The sequence below is a fragment of the Vulpes vulpes genome, chromosome 15 (genome assembly GCF_048418805.1).
Source record: "Vulpes vulpes isolate BD-2025 chromosome 15, VulVul3, whole genome shotgun sequence".
Lineage (NCBI taxonomy): Eukaryota > Metazoa > Chordata > Mammalia > Carnivora > Canidae > Vulpes > Vulpes vulpes.
Genome location: NC_132794.1, coordinates 28094927 through 28109044, shown reverse-complemented (window position 1 = coordinate 28109044; position 14118 = coordinate 28094927). Strand labels below are relative to the sequence as shown.

The following is a 14118-nucleotide window of genomic DNA, read 5'->3' as shown; positions in this document are numbered from 1 at the left end:
CAACATGTGTAGTTATCTGCCTGGGAAGCACTTCAACCCATAGCCACATGGCTTGTTCCTGTATCATATCCAACCAAGACTTCCCTATCCACCCTACTTAAAATTACACCACCACTACTAACCTTGTCTCTCTCCCATCTTCCAAGCTTTATCATTGTCTAACGTTCTACATATGCTATGTGGTTCTTTCTGTGTCTCTCTGGCATCCTGCATGCTCTGTGAGGACAAAACTTTGTTTGGCTCACTGATGAATCTCCATTAAGTAAATACTCAGTATCAGAACAGTGAATGAATGACAGACTATCCTCATCTCAGCTAAAATTTCAAACAGGTTACCTTCGGCAACTTTGCAGTTTTAGAAGATTCTTCTTAATAACTGTACAGAAGATAGGAAGCCTTGTTACCTTTAAAATTTTATTTCCAAGTTTTTCTTGTAACCAGAGGAGAAGTTTTATGTTGGTAATATTTAAAACTATTTTTGGGAGATCATAATATCCACGAGTGTTTTCTATCACTTTTGTTTATATGCATGATAATTATTTTTTGTGGGAAATGTATTTTTTAGTCATTACCATAATATTTCTTTGTTTTATATGTACCAAATTATTTTGGTAATAATTATATAGTGATATACTTATTATGATATTTCTTTGTTTTAAGGCACCCTGGATAATGTCTAAAAGGCCTCCATCACAATGGCCTGATAAAGGGATAGTGGAATTTATTAATTATCAGGCTCGATACCGAGATGATCTTGGCTTAGCCTTACAAGATATCACTTTCCAGACTCATGGTGAAGAGAAGGTACCATATATATTTCATAAGTTTCACTTTCCCTTTTATCTGAATTCACTCATTGTTAAGGTCAAAGTACAGTATGGTATTGAATATAAGATGGTCTTCGTTCAAATTTCGTATAAAAATAATAAACTCAGGTGGTTGGTATATACAGAGTAAGTTTTTCCTCTTAAAAACACAGTATTTTTAAATTGTGCATACTATATTATGAAACATGATACTTTATTTTTCAGCTTTATTGAGTTATTAACAAGTAAATAATTGTATATATTTAAAGTGTACAATGTGATGGTTTGAGATATATATATATATATATATATATATATAAAGGATTACCACAGTCAAATTAATACATCTGTCACCTCACATAGTTATAAGGTATTTTGTTTTTGCTTTGTTTTTATTTTCTTTGGATGTGGTAGGAACACCTAAGATCTACTATCTTAGCAAATTTCAAGTATACAATACTATTAACTATAGTAACCTCAGGGCACCTGGATGACTCAGTGGTTGAACATTTGCCTTTTGCAAACATTCCTTTGGATTTTCTATCCTTTTGGCAAAGGGTTTCTGTCCTAGTTTTATTTGGGGAAGGAGAGTGGAGAAGCCTCATTTGAAAGTCCCAAGAAAACCATCCCATTATCAAAGTCATCCTTGACCACACTCTGAAGGGCTAGTCCCAAGATGGTTCAGGGATGGTCTGCTTTTCCTGGGGCTGCTGGCATGCTCTAGTTAGATGGTTACTAAATTACTCAAAAGTCGAGAAAACATATATATTAACCTGAGCCTTTCTCATAAGTGATGAATTTTGGATAAAGAGTGATCATTAGAAGTCATATTGTATCTTCCATGCCAGTCAGGGTTATTCCATTTGGCAAAATTAAATCCCACTGACCCGACACCCAGTGTATTTGTTGTCAGTGCAAAGCCCCAGTCCCTTACAGAAAGCACAGTGCAAACTGTTTATGATCATTTCATTACAGATTGGAATTGTGGGACGGACTGGAGCAGGCAAATCAACACTTTCAAATTGTCTGTTTCGAATCGTGGAAAGATCAGGAGGCAAAATTATTATCGATGGTATTGACATATCAACTATTGGACTTCATGACCTTCGAGGGAAACTTAATATCATTCCCCAGGTAAAGTCTGTTTTGTCAGTAGACTTTTTTTTTAACTCCCTCTCAGTAATCATCTTCTTTTTTTTTTTTTTTAAATTTGTTCCTTCCAAGCATCTTAATTCATTTCTAGAAGCCAGAGCATTTTAAATGTGTTATTAAAAATCACAACACCTGAATCCTATTAAACACACTTACTCTAAAACATTCTTCCTAAATGCATTTATCAATTTGAAAAACTGGTATTTTGCTTTACAAGTTTCCTTCATAATAGTAAATGCAAATAAAATTGGAAGAGATCAGGCTGAAATGCATTGATATTTTTTGGAAGAAAAAAAATCACTGAGCCTTTTGCCTAATTGGTAGAGTGAGTAAATAATTTTGCCTCTTTGATTTGAAATTTAAAAACATTTTAAAAGATGAAAAGAACAATAATTCAGTTAGATCATTTTTTCAAGTCCTTTGATTTGTCTATCTGCAGCATCAAGGGAACTCTATCATTAACAAACATGCAAATTGGCTCAAGAATATGTATCTACAGTCAAAGATGACTTATTCAGTTGAATTTGAAAAATTTAAGCTGAGCACTTATGAGATATCTTTGTATTACCCTCTAAAAATTTCCTAAAATATAATCTCTTTGTTATATTGTTTAAACATATACTTACTTGTATTCATGAATTTACTTAAAAGCAAATTTGAATAGAATTCTGGCAAGGAAAAATTTAATGAAGAAAAGAGATATTACTCATTCCTCTCATAAATCAATACAGGTATAGTAAAATACAGTTTCACCAGACATGTTGGTATATTGGAAAGAGCATGGACTTGTCCTATTCAAATTGTACTCAACCTCAAATTCTACTCAACCACTTACTTTCTGTGTGGCAAGAACAAGAGCTTTTCAAATCCTCTAGTTCAGTCACTATAAAATGGGGATACTGGCTTCCATCTTTTTGAGTTGGTATGCTGATTGATAATACTATATACATGGTATGGTTTGTCTTTATTCTGTTCTATAGTATATCTCTGCTAAATGGCACTTATCATCATCATTATGACTGTGGCTGGTGTTGACATTGTAAATGAGAAGGAGAAAAATGGTCAGGAAATTTTTGATTATTTAATCGCACTTATAGCTTATTCTGATTCTCTTCTGTTTTTATTTTCAATTTAGAATGAATTTTAGAACTATTTAGGTTTGATCATTTTGCTTTTTCTTTATTTCCTGAATCTGACTTTTTAAAAATGTATTTGTGCTCTGTGTGACAGTAAGATTACTGGTGACAATTTCATTCTCTAGGATCCTGTTTTGTTTTCTGGTACTCTTCAAATGAACCTGGATCCCCTAGACAAGTATTCTGATAGCCAGCTGTGGGAGGTGCTAGAACTGTGTCACTTAAAAGAGTTTGTGCAGTCCCTTCCCAAGAAGCTGCTGCATGAGATTTCAGAGGGAGGTGAAAATCTCAGGTAAGCTGCTAAGAACAAAGCTTGGCCAAGTTACTCATTCTAAGGCTCCTTAGAAGCTTTGAGTTAGCCTCAAAGGGAAGGGTCCTGAGTCATCAAGGACCTCCTTCGGTCTATTCAAAGCACAAGATTGTTGATTCCCTCTAGGGAAGAAGGACAAGGAATAAAATGGTGACCACTAGCTGGAAACTGCTGGTGAAGGAAAGAAAGGGGGAAATAAGGGAATGATATGATATGAAAAGTCACTATTTAATTGACTAATCTTTTGTAAAGACTTCTGTTTGAATAGTTTTCTTCTTTAAAAATGTTGTAGGGCAAAAAAAAAAAAAAGTTGTAGGGGCTCCTTTTTCCTTCATGGCTGTTTGATGCCCAATGACAGTCCCTTTCATGTGATCAGAGACCTAAAGAATGTGAGCTAGATCCCCTCAACCCCTGCACTGCATGAATCTGATTTCTTTTCCTACCTCTCACTGTTTCCCCCACATTGACCTCCTTACTATTTCATGAATATGCCAGCCCAGCTCTTGCATGCCTCAGGGATTTTGCATCTGCTGTTCCCTTTGCCGGGAACAAGTTTGAATTAAAAGGCAACTCCCGCAGTCCAGTGAGGGTTTCTTTGGCAGGCCCATCTAAAATGTCTACCCCAGGTCCACCCTGTACACCCTCCTCCTCTGTGTGCTTGAAGTCTTCTTATTACTATACATTTTACTCATTTATCATGTCTTTTTTCTGTCTTTCTAGGAGAATGTAAATTCCATGTAGAGGTTTTTGTCTCTTTTGACAAAATATTTCTTGAAAAAATAATGAATAAATGTGTGGCTTAGAAAGAGAGTGAATAGTGATGTAATCAGAATTTCAGGACTGATTGAACCTTTTTTTTTTTTTTAACAGTGTTGGACAAAGGCAGCTTGTCTGTCTTGCTCGTGCTTTGCTTCGAAAAACAAAAATTCTCATCTTGGATGAGGCAACAGCCTCTATTGATTTTGAGACTGATAATTTGGTGCAAACCACAATCAGGAAAGAGTTCTCCGATTGTACCATCCTGACGATTGCTCATAGACTGCATTCTATCATTGACTCAGATAGGTATGCTTTATTTGTTTTTAGAAATAAAACATATCTACGTATCTCTACAGAGATAGCCACTGAACATGCTAAACATATCATTACTAATAAAGGATTGTATCTATGCTGAGAGATACAAAATTTCCCTCAATAGTATGAAGCATAGCTTTCAAATGATTAGAAGAATATGGTAATACTAAAAGAATATTAGAAAACTGAATATACTTCTTGAGTTCAATAGTACCCATATTTTGTAGTGACATAACTCACATGGTAATCTAAATTCTACATTAGCAAGGAAAAAAGGGTAAACTGGAAAACTGAATAAGGTGACCTGACTGGATTGTTTTTACATTTCAGGGTACTTGTTCTAGACTCGGGAAGAATTACAGAATTTGAAACACCACAGAATTTGATACGCCGAAAAGGACTTTTCTTTGAAATGGTAACAGAAGCTGGAATAACACAAGACTCAGTGACAAAATAATAAGTAATTTCAGATGTATATTGATTGTACTGAATAAAAAATAGATTAGTATTTTTAAAAAAATAACAATGGGGAGAATGGCACAATGGCAGGCCCTCGGCTACATGTTTGCCAGAATATCGAAAAGCACCAGAGTTCCAACTATCCTAGGCTGCACCCAACCTTCTCTCTCCCACTCATGTGCTCTGGAATAACTGCCTTCTCCACATTGCCCAAAGTGCTACATGCCACCTACCCTTTAAGTCTCTGACTTCATTCAAGAGTCACCTTCTCCACGAAGTGCCCCTTGATTTTTCCCCTGGACTACCCTACCCTGCTCTCCCATCTGATCTAGCTGTCCTTTTCTGAACTCTCACCATCCCCATGTGCATCCTGGTGTCATGGCAGGGACCATACTCTATTTGAATTATTTTAGTCTGTCTTCCCCTAAAGCTACCTGAGGGCAAGTACCCAGTGTCAGTCATCTTTGTAAGTCAGGTTCCTAGCATAGTGATTTTCATATAGTTGATACCCGATCAATGTTTGGAGAATTAATGACTTGGTATTTTCGAGTAATATAATACAAGTATTTATAGACATACATAATATGTGTTGAGCTACTGTACAGTATGTAAAATGATGGAGGAACCACAGAAAAAATATTGGGTTATTCAATTGCTTTTGGAAATAGTTATTATATATTAACTGAATTTTGTGGTGTACTTCATTTAAAAATAATATTTTATAATTTTTTTTTCTATTGACTGAGTAAAAAAATCGTACTTTCTCTGCAACATTATTTTTTTGGCTGGTTTAATCTCAGTGATTTATATATTAGCATACATTCACGAGAAGATTGTTGATTTGTAATACTAATCATATTTTAAAGAACTTTTAATTTAGTACTTTTATGTATTAGAAGCAATATTATTGAATTGCCCTTCAATTTTGAAGGTTTCAAATTTTAATGGTATTTTCCATTTAAGATAGTTTTAATAAAATATTTTAACATGTTCCTGAAGACCTAGCAACTATTTCTTTTATTCACCTTTGCTCCTTCCTATACATAATCATGTTCATCCCCAACAGGTATTTATGAAAAGTTGCCTTAAGTTATAAAACCATATATTATGTATAGCCTCCTCCAATTAGAATGTAAGCCACTAGATGTATTATCCTGTCTTTACAATCCCTGAAGTGCCTTGTAATATGTTTTGTACCCAGTATATAATGAATACATATCTGTTGAATTCCATTAAGAAAGGGATTTAGGAGCACCTGGGTGGCTCACTCAGTTGGTTAAACGTCTGCCTTCAGCTCAGATCATGATCCCAGGGTTCTGGGATCGAGCCCCACATAGGGCATCTTGCTCAGTGGAGAGCCTAATTCTCCCTCTCCCTCTGCCTGTGGCTCCCCCTGCTTGTGAGTGCTCTCTCTGTGTCAAATAAATAAATAAAGTCTTAGAAAGGGAGAAGAAAGGAGAAAGAAAGAAAGAAAGAGAAAGAAAGAAAGAAAGAAAGAAAGAAAGAAAGAAAGAAAGAAAGAGAAAGAAAGAAAGAAAGAAAGAAAGAAAGAAAGAAAGAAAGAAAAAAAGAAAGAAAAAGAAAGAAAGAAGGGAGGGAGGGAGGGAGGGATCTGGACTCCAGCAAATAGTGTGGGGAAAACTGGACAGCTACATGGAAAAGAATGAAACTGGACCACTTTCTCACACTGTACACAAAAATAAACTCTAAATGTATTTTCTTAAAAAGACCTAAGTGTGAGACTGGAAACCATAAAATTCGTAGAAGGAAATACAGTAATTTCTTGAACATTGGCTTACCAACATTTTTCTAGATATGTCTCCTCAGGCAGGGAAACAAAGCAAAAAATAAACTATTGGGACTATATCAAAATAAAAAGCCTCTGCACAGTGAAGGAAACCATCAACAAACCGACACAGCAACCTACTGAATGGGAGAAGATATTTGCAAATGATATATCTGATAAGGGGTTAATATTCCAAAATACCGGGCAGCCCGGGTGGCTCAGCAGTTTAGCGCCACCTTCAGCCCAGGGCCTGATCCTGGAGACCCAGGATCCAGTCACACGTCAGGCTCCTTGCATAGAGCCTGCTTCTCTCGCTGCCTGTGTCTTTGTCTCTCTCTCTCTCCCTCTGTGTGTCTCTCCTGAATAAATAAGTAAAATCTTTAAAAATATATATATCCAAAATACCTAAAGAACTTTTACAACTCAACACTCAAATCAAGTAATCCAACTAAAAAGGGCAAAGGACCTGAACAGGCATTTTTCCAAAAAGGACGTAGATGTGACCCACAAACACGTGAAAAGAGGCTCAGCATCACTTTCATCAGGCAAATGTAAACTACAGTGAGATATCTCACATCTGTCAGAATGGCTAACATCAAAAAGACAAGAAATAGTGAATGTTGGCAAGCATGTGGAGAAAAAGGAACCCTTATGCACTGTCAGTGGGAAAGCAAATTGGTGCAGCCACTATGGAAAACAGAATGGAGGTTCCTCGAAAAAGTAAAAATAGAATTAACAGATCATCCAGTAATTCTGCTACTAGATATTTACCAAAAAGACACCAAAATGCTAATTTGAAAAGATATATGTACCCCTATGTTTATTGTAGCATATATTCTTCCAATGTTTTCATTATCAATAACCAAAATAGGGCAGCCCGGGTGGCTCAGCGGTTTGGCGCCGCCTTCAGTCCAGGGCGTGATCCTGGGGACCCGGGATCAAGTCCCACGTCGGGCTCCCTGCATGGAGCCTGCTTCTCTCTCTGCCTGTGTCTCTGCCTCTCTCTCTCTGTCTCTCGTGAATAAATAAATAAAATCTAAAAAAAAAAAAATAACCAAGATATAGAAGCAACCCAAGTGGTGATTGTTAGATGAATGGATAAATAATATATATTAGTATATATATATATATACACATATATCTTGAATATCACCCAGCCATAAAAATAAAAAATGAGACCTTGCCACGTGCAACATGGATGGATGTAGAGGGTATAATGCTAAGTGAAAGAAGTCACAGAAGTACAAAGACCATATGATTTACTTATATGTAGAATTTAAGAAATAAAGCAAGTGAACAAAGATGAGAAGATAAATTTTAAAAAACCAAACTCAAATACAGAGAACTGGTGTTGCCAGAGGGAAGATGGGTAGAAGATGGCTGAAATAGGTGAAGGGGATTCAGAGTACATTTATTTTGATAAACACTAATGTTGAGCATTATTGAGTCATTATACTGTACCCTTGAAACTAAGACAATGCTGCATTTTAGTTCCGCTTCAATTAAAAAAGAATCTATCTATCTATCTATCTATCTATCTATCTATCTATATATATTTATTTATTTATTTATGATCGTCACACACACACACACACAGAGAGAGAGAGAGAGAGAGAGAGAGAGGCAGAGACACAAGCAGGCTTCGTGCACCGGGAGCCTGACGTGGGATTCGATCCTGGGTCTCCAGGATCACGCCCTGGGCCAAAGGCAGGCGCTAAACCGCTGCACCACCCAGGGATCCCAGATCTAGATATTTCATTAAATTAAAAGATGATATTTTAGCCTCCTTACACCTGTAGTAAATCAACCAGAGACCCTCCATAACTTATTTTTTAAATTATTATTTTTTGCGACCCTCTGTAATTTAAGATATCTAGTAGGAATTCAACAGTAGCTTGGATAAATTATGGTATAGTCACACAGTGGAACTCTATACAGCATGAGAATGAATGAACAACAGCTATAGGCAACATTATTGAGTGAAAGAAGCCAACCACAGAAGATTATATTATTATGTGATTCTATAATTCTGCTTATACAAAAGGTTTTTTAAAAAGGAAAAACTAGTCTATAGTACTATTAGAAGTCAGGATACTGGTTATTCATGGTAAAGAGGGAGGGGCAAAGATTGAAGGGGTACACAAGATGGGCTTCTGGGATAATGGTTATATTATGTTTCTTGATCTGGGCCTGAGTATTGGTTCAGATTGTGAAATTTCATCAAGCTGTAAACTTAGGCTATGTGCAGTTTTATACATACATACATACATATGTATAACATATGTTATACTTAAGAAAAAGAAAGCAAAAATAAACATAAAAAACGTTACATGTACGTGATGGATCATTAAATTCTACTCCTGAAACCAGCATTACACTATATGTTAACTGACTAGAATTTAAATAAAAACAAGAAATTAAAAAAAGACTAAGCCAAAATTACTGAGATAATTTTGTCATGTTTTAATAAATTAATATTACATTTTTATTTCAATTATATTCATTAAGATTATTCAATTACCGATGTACACTAGAAGCAAAGTGCAGGGTACTCAATATGACTGGCTCATAGAGAGGTGGTTCATTTGAATTTTGTAAGAAAACACATTTATTTAATGATTGTCTCATTTGTCTGAAGATTTTAAAGTTCAAAATATACTAAGAATGTAATGATGATCATTTTAATATGTAGAAATATTTACCTGAGCTGATGGAAGGAAAATCCAAAGCAGGATTAAGTTGAATTCTTTTAGAATAATGAGAATATTTATTATTGAAAGCATACCATATGCCAAGTAATGTGCAAGGCATTGGAATCATTTGCTACTTCAATCTTCACTGAAGAATATAAGGAAGGTATTATTATCTATCCTATTTTGTAAAAAATAGGATTTCAAGAGGCTCTTGGCCAATAAAATGTAGAATCCAGGTCAGCCTGGTGAGAAAATTAACGTCTTCCCAGTTTCTACTAAGAAGTCTCATTCATGGGAGAACAAGTTACAGAAAGAATCCTGTGGTTAAAAATGGGGGAGAAGGATTTTACACCAGGAGCTTTGTAAGAATAGTAAATGGAATTAAAGTTTGGGGGCAGGCTGCTTTTGAAAATATATAATTAGTTTGAACCATATGAAATAGCCATTTTTGTAGGTCAAAATGATTTAATAATGGCAATTTCATATACTTTTTTTTTTTTTCATATACTTTTAAACATAGTTTTGATATCAAACAGAATCAAGAAGACATAATGCTGTATTTTAATACACACAAATAATACATGGTTATAACTGATCTGTAGGGTCTTTCTTTTAGGAAAAATATTCAAGAAAAATAAAATAAAATTTGGTAAGTAGTTAAAAGAATTCAGGATCTTGAGACGGAGTGTTTACGTTAAATCGCACTCCTACAACTTTCCAGTTGTGTAAACTGGGGCAAGTTGACTTACTTCTGGGCTTACTTGGGAGTAACAATTTTACCTACTTCCTAAAGGTTTTGAAAATTAAATCACGTAACATATAACACTGAAGAGAGCACCTGGCATGTAGAAAACATTCAATAGCATGTTAGCTCTTTTTTAAATATCACACTCACAGCTCCTTGAATTGTAGTCTCGTATTTACAAACTCACATCATGAACATACTGTTAAGCAAATGAAAAGGGCAAAATTGACCCAGTGTTTATGAAAGCCTATTCTGTACACAGCAACTTTGGGATAACTGGAGATTAAGAAATAGTCCCCAGTGGTACATAATACAGTATCATATTATTATCAGGTTATTATATTATGTCACTTGAGAAGGCAGCAGTCAGGACAGATCTAGCTCCTTCTAGTTTTCCTAATTCACATCTTGCAGGCTGTCATTTTCCAAGCAAGCGGGCCATCTGTAAAATACTGAAATCAGGACTTATGCCTACATTGTAAGCCACATTTCTCTAAATGCACTTTAGGAGATGAAGACTATCTAGGTAGTTCATGTGGCTGCGGTTCAATTAATAAGGTAATGGGTATGAACTGGAAGAAAGCTGGCTGGCTTCTTTTGATGATTGCTGATGAGGTCATCAGAGTTGCTCACTTGTTACTTATAGATTTACCAGTCTGAGTACATAGTTAATTATATAGCTGATCAAAGAAAGGATGGGAATCTTTTATCTCCTGAGCAAGGCACAAAGAACAAAATTAAAATGAATAGACCTTAGGAGTAAAATGTAAAAGTAGGTCATAACTTGAGAAATATATTTTTTTAAGATTTTATTTATTTATTCATGAGAGAGAGAGAGAGAGAGAGAAGAGAGAGAGAGGAGAGAGAGAGAGAAGCAGAGACACAGGCAGAGGGAGAAGCAGGCTCCATGTAGGGAACCCGAAGTGGGACTCAGTCCTGGGTCTCCAGGATCACGCCCTGGGCTGAAGGTGGTGCTAAACCCCTGAGTCACCTGGGCTGCGCAAGAAATATTTGTGATATTTATTTAATAAATCTGAAAATTTTGACAAATGTTTGCTCCACAATGTTTATTTTATTTTTTTTTAAATTTTTATTTATTTATGATAGTCACACAGAGAGAGAGAGAGAGGCAGAAACACAGGCAGAGGGAGAAGCAGGCTCCATGCACCGGGAGCCCGATGTGGGATTCGATCCTGGGTCTCCAGGATCGCACCATGGGCCAAAGGCAGGCGCTAAACTGCTGCGCCACCCAGGGATCCCTGCTCCACAATGTTTAGAAGGAAAATCACACACATGAATTTTTTGTGTGTGCACTAAGGGAAGTGATAGAGGCTGAATTTTTTCTTTTAAAGATTTTACTTATTTATTCATGAGAGACACAGAGAGGCAGACACAGGCAGAGGGAGAAGCAGGCTCCCTGTCAGGAGCCTGATGCAGGACTCGATCCCAGGACTCCAGGATCATGACCTGAGCCAAAAACAGATGCTCAACCACTAAGACACCCAGGTGTCCCAAGGATGAAGTTTTGAATTCATGCTTTAAAAATGTAGCTCACCATTAATATACTTATGAATGATTGTCGGTTTTTGTGTATATGTGTAATAGAAACTAATATGGTGATCAGAGAGTAAGGCTGAAATGATTTGGAATGAGTGACAGTGCAGTACAAACAGGAACTAGGTATACATATTGATAACACCTCTGTTGCCACTGATTCCCTCTGAACATTTGCATTTGGCTTTCTTTTTTAGCATTTGTGCAACAATCTCCAGGTTTTACAGAATAGCCATCTGTTTCCCCTGTATTGGCATATCAATGACTTTACAGAGGTAATGGATATGAATTAATGTTGACCATGATGTGCAAAGTGCAGTTGTTTCATAAGTTTACCTAATTATTAAGTCAAATGAGTTCCTTTTCATTCCATCTTGGCCAGAAGCAGGAGTCCAATAAGTGACACCTTGACCAAATGTTTAACCATCTAGTAAGAGTCATAAGTTTAAAAGCAGAAGGAATAAAAGGAGGAAAATGAAGTATAAATAAACAACTAAGGGGTTTAATTAATTATTTATTTTAAAGATTTTTATTATTTATTCATGAGAGACACACAGAGAGAGGCAGAGACACAGTTATTGGGAGAAGCAGACTCCCTTTAGGGAGCCTGATGTGGGACTCTATCTCAGGACCCCAGGATTACAACCTGACCAAAGGCAGATGCTCAGCCACTGAGCCACCCAGTTGCCCCTTTTCTTTACTTTTTAAAAGTAAGTTCTGTTCTTAACATGGGGCTCGGGATCCCTGGGTGGCGCAGTGGTTTGGCGCCTGCCTTTGGCCCAGGGCACGATCCTAGAGACCCGGGATTGAATCCCACATCGGGCTCCCGGTGCATGGAGCCTGCTTCTTCCTCTGCCTGTGTCTCTGCCTCTCTCTCTCTCTCTCTGTGACTATCATAAAAAAAAAAAAAAACAACAACAACAACAACAACAACAACATGGGGCTCAAACTCAGTGCTTGAGATCAAGAGTTGTGTACTTCACCAATCAATGCAGCCAGCCACCCCTATTGGGTTTGTTTTTCTTAAGTAGAAAGAAGTCTCAAGGTAGAGGACAAAGTTAACCAGGGTGGTTCCATCACACTACCCAGCTGCTTCTGTCTTTTGCTCAACCATCATCCATAGCACATCTTGGTTGGTAGTTGCAAAAACCCATTGCTTTATCTCCAGCATCATGTCTGCATTTCAAGAAGAAAGGAACGGTGAAGAACAAGACATTTGATAGCACAAATGCATAAACTTAAAAAAAAAGAGAAGCTTGTGGAGTTTCTATCTAGTGACTTATGCTTGCATCTCAGTGGTCAGAATTGTACCACTAGACAGCCCTCACTGCAAAGCAAGCTGGGAAAATAGTTTGTTTTTTTTTTTGAAAAATAGTTTTTAAAGCAGTAGATGTTGCTGCTCTAAATAAAACAAGTAACAATGAATAGAAAAGACATTGCGATAGCATTTAGCAGGTTTTTGACACAGTCTTTTTCAACCAAAACTTACCTCAACCAAATTACTTAGTTTAGCAAACTGAGAGACAAGGAAGAGTAGTGATTACAACTAGTAACTGAGATCCAACTTCCAATTTCCAATATTATATAGGCCATGTTAGATGATTTAGGGTGGATGGATGAATTCTTAACAGGAGAAATGTGTGTGTGTTTATGTGATATACATATGTTAATAAAGTTACAAGGAGGTCTTTTAGGTAAGCCAAATGATAGTTAATTCAATGAGATATAAAACAGCATTTATTCCTCTTTTAATATCCAAATAATGTCAACTTTTTTATTTTCCTTTTTTTTAAAAAAAAAAAAAAGATTTTATTTATTCATGAGGGACACACAGAGAGAGGCAGAGACATAGGCAGAAGGAAAAGCAGGCTCCATGCAGGGAGCCCGATTTGGGACTCGATCCCGGATCCCGGTATCACACCCTGAGCTAAAGGCAGCCACTCAACCGCTGAGCCACCCAGGCGTCCCTTATTTTACTTTTTTTTTTTAATGTCTATTAATTCTTTTACAAATTAAATAAATGCTTTACCAAAGCAAATATCTTTTCTTTCATAATTCATCAGGAGAAATTTCAATAACTTGAAGAAACCTGAGAACTATAGAATCAGGGTCTTGAGAATCTTAGGTAAAATAGTAACCTATTTTATTGTGGCATTTCCTTACAACCCCACATAAACTGGCAAGTCATTGAACTTCTCTCTCTCTCTCTCTTTTTAAGATTTTATTTATTTATTCATGAGAGACACAGAGAGAGAGGCAGAGACCCAGGCAGAGACAGTAGCAAGCTCCATGCAGGGAGCCTGATGTGGGACTCGATCCCAGGTCTCCAGGACCACACCCTGGGCCGAAGGCAGTCGCCCAACCGCTGAGCCATCCAGGGATCCCCAGTCATTGAACTTCTTT

The 14118-nt window shown here is 36.5% G+C and overlaps 1 protein-coding gene across 3 annotated transcripts in view; it reads left to right on the top strand.

Moving 5' to 3' along the window:
• The window catches only part of LOC112917709 (ATP-binding cassette sub-family C member 2-like), a 91058-nt gene extending 85123 nt beyond the window's left edge, over positions 1-5935 (top strand). For all 3 annotated transcript variants that reach the window (XM_072740945.1, XM_072740946.1, XM_072740947.1), the window contains 5 exons: positions 661-804; positions 1782-1940; positions 3220-3386; positions 4275-4469; positions 4809-5935. In XM_072740945.1, the coding sequence (XP_072597046.1) occupies positions 661-804; positions 1782-1940; positions 3220-3386; positions 4275-4469; positions 4809-4935 (792 nt within the window). In that variant the 3' untranslated portion in view covers positions 4936-5935. The remainder of the gene's footprint in view (positions 1-660; positions 805-1781; positions 1941-3219; positions 3387-4274; positions 4470-4808) is intronic.
• The last annotated feature ends 8183 nt before the right edge of the window (positions 5936-14118 follow it).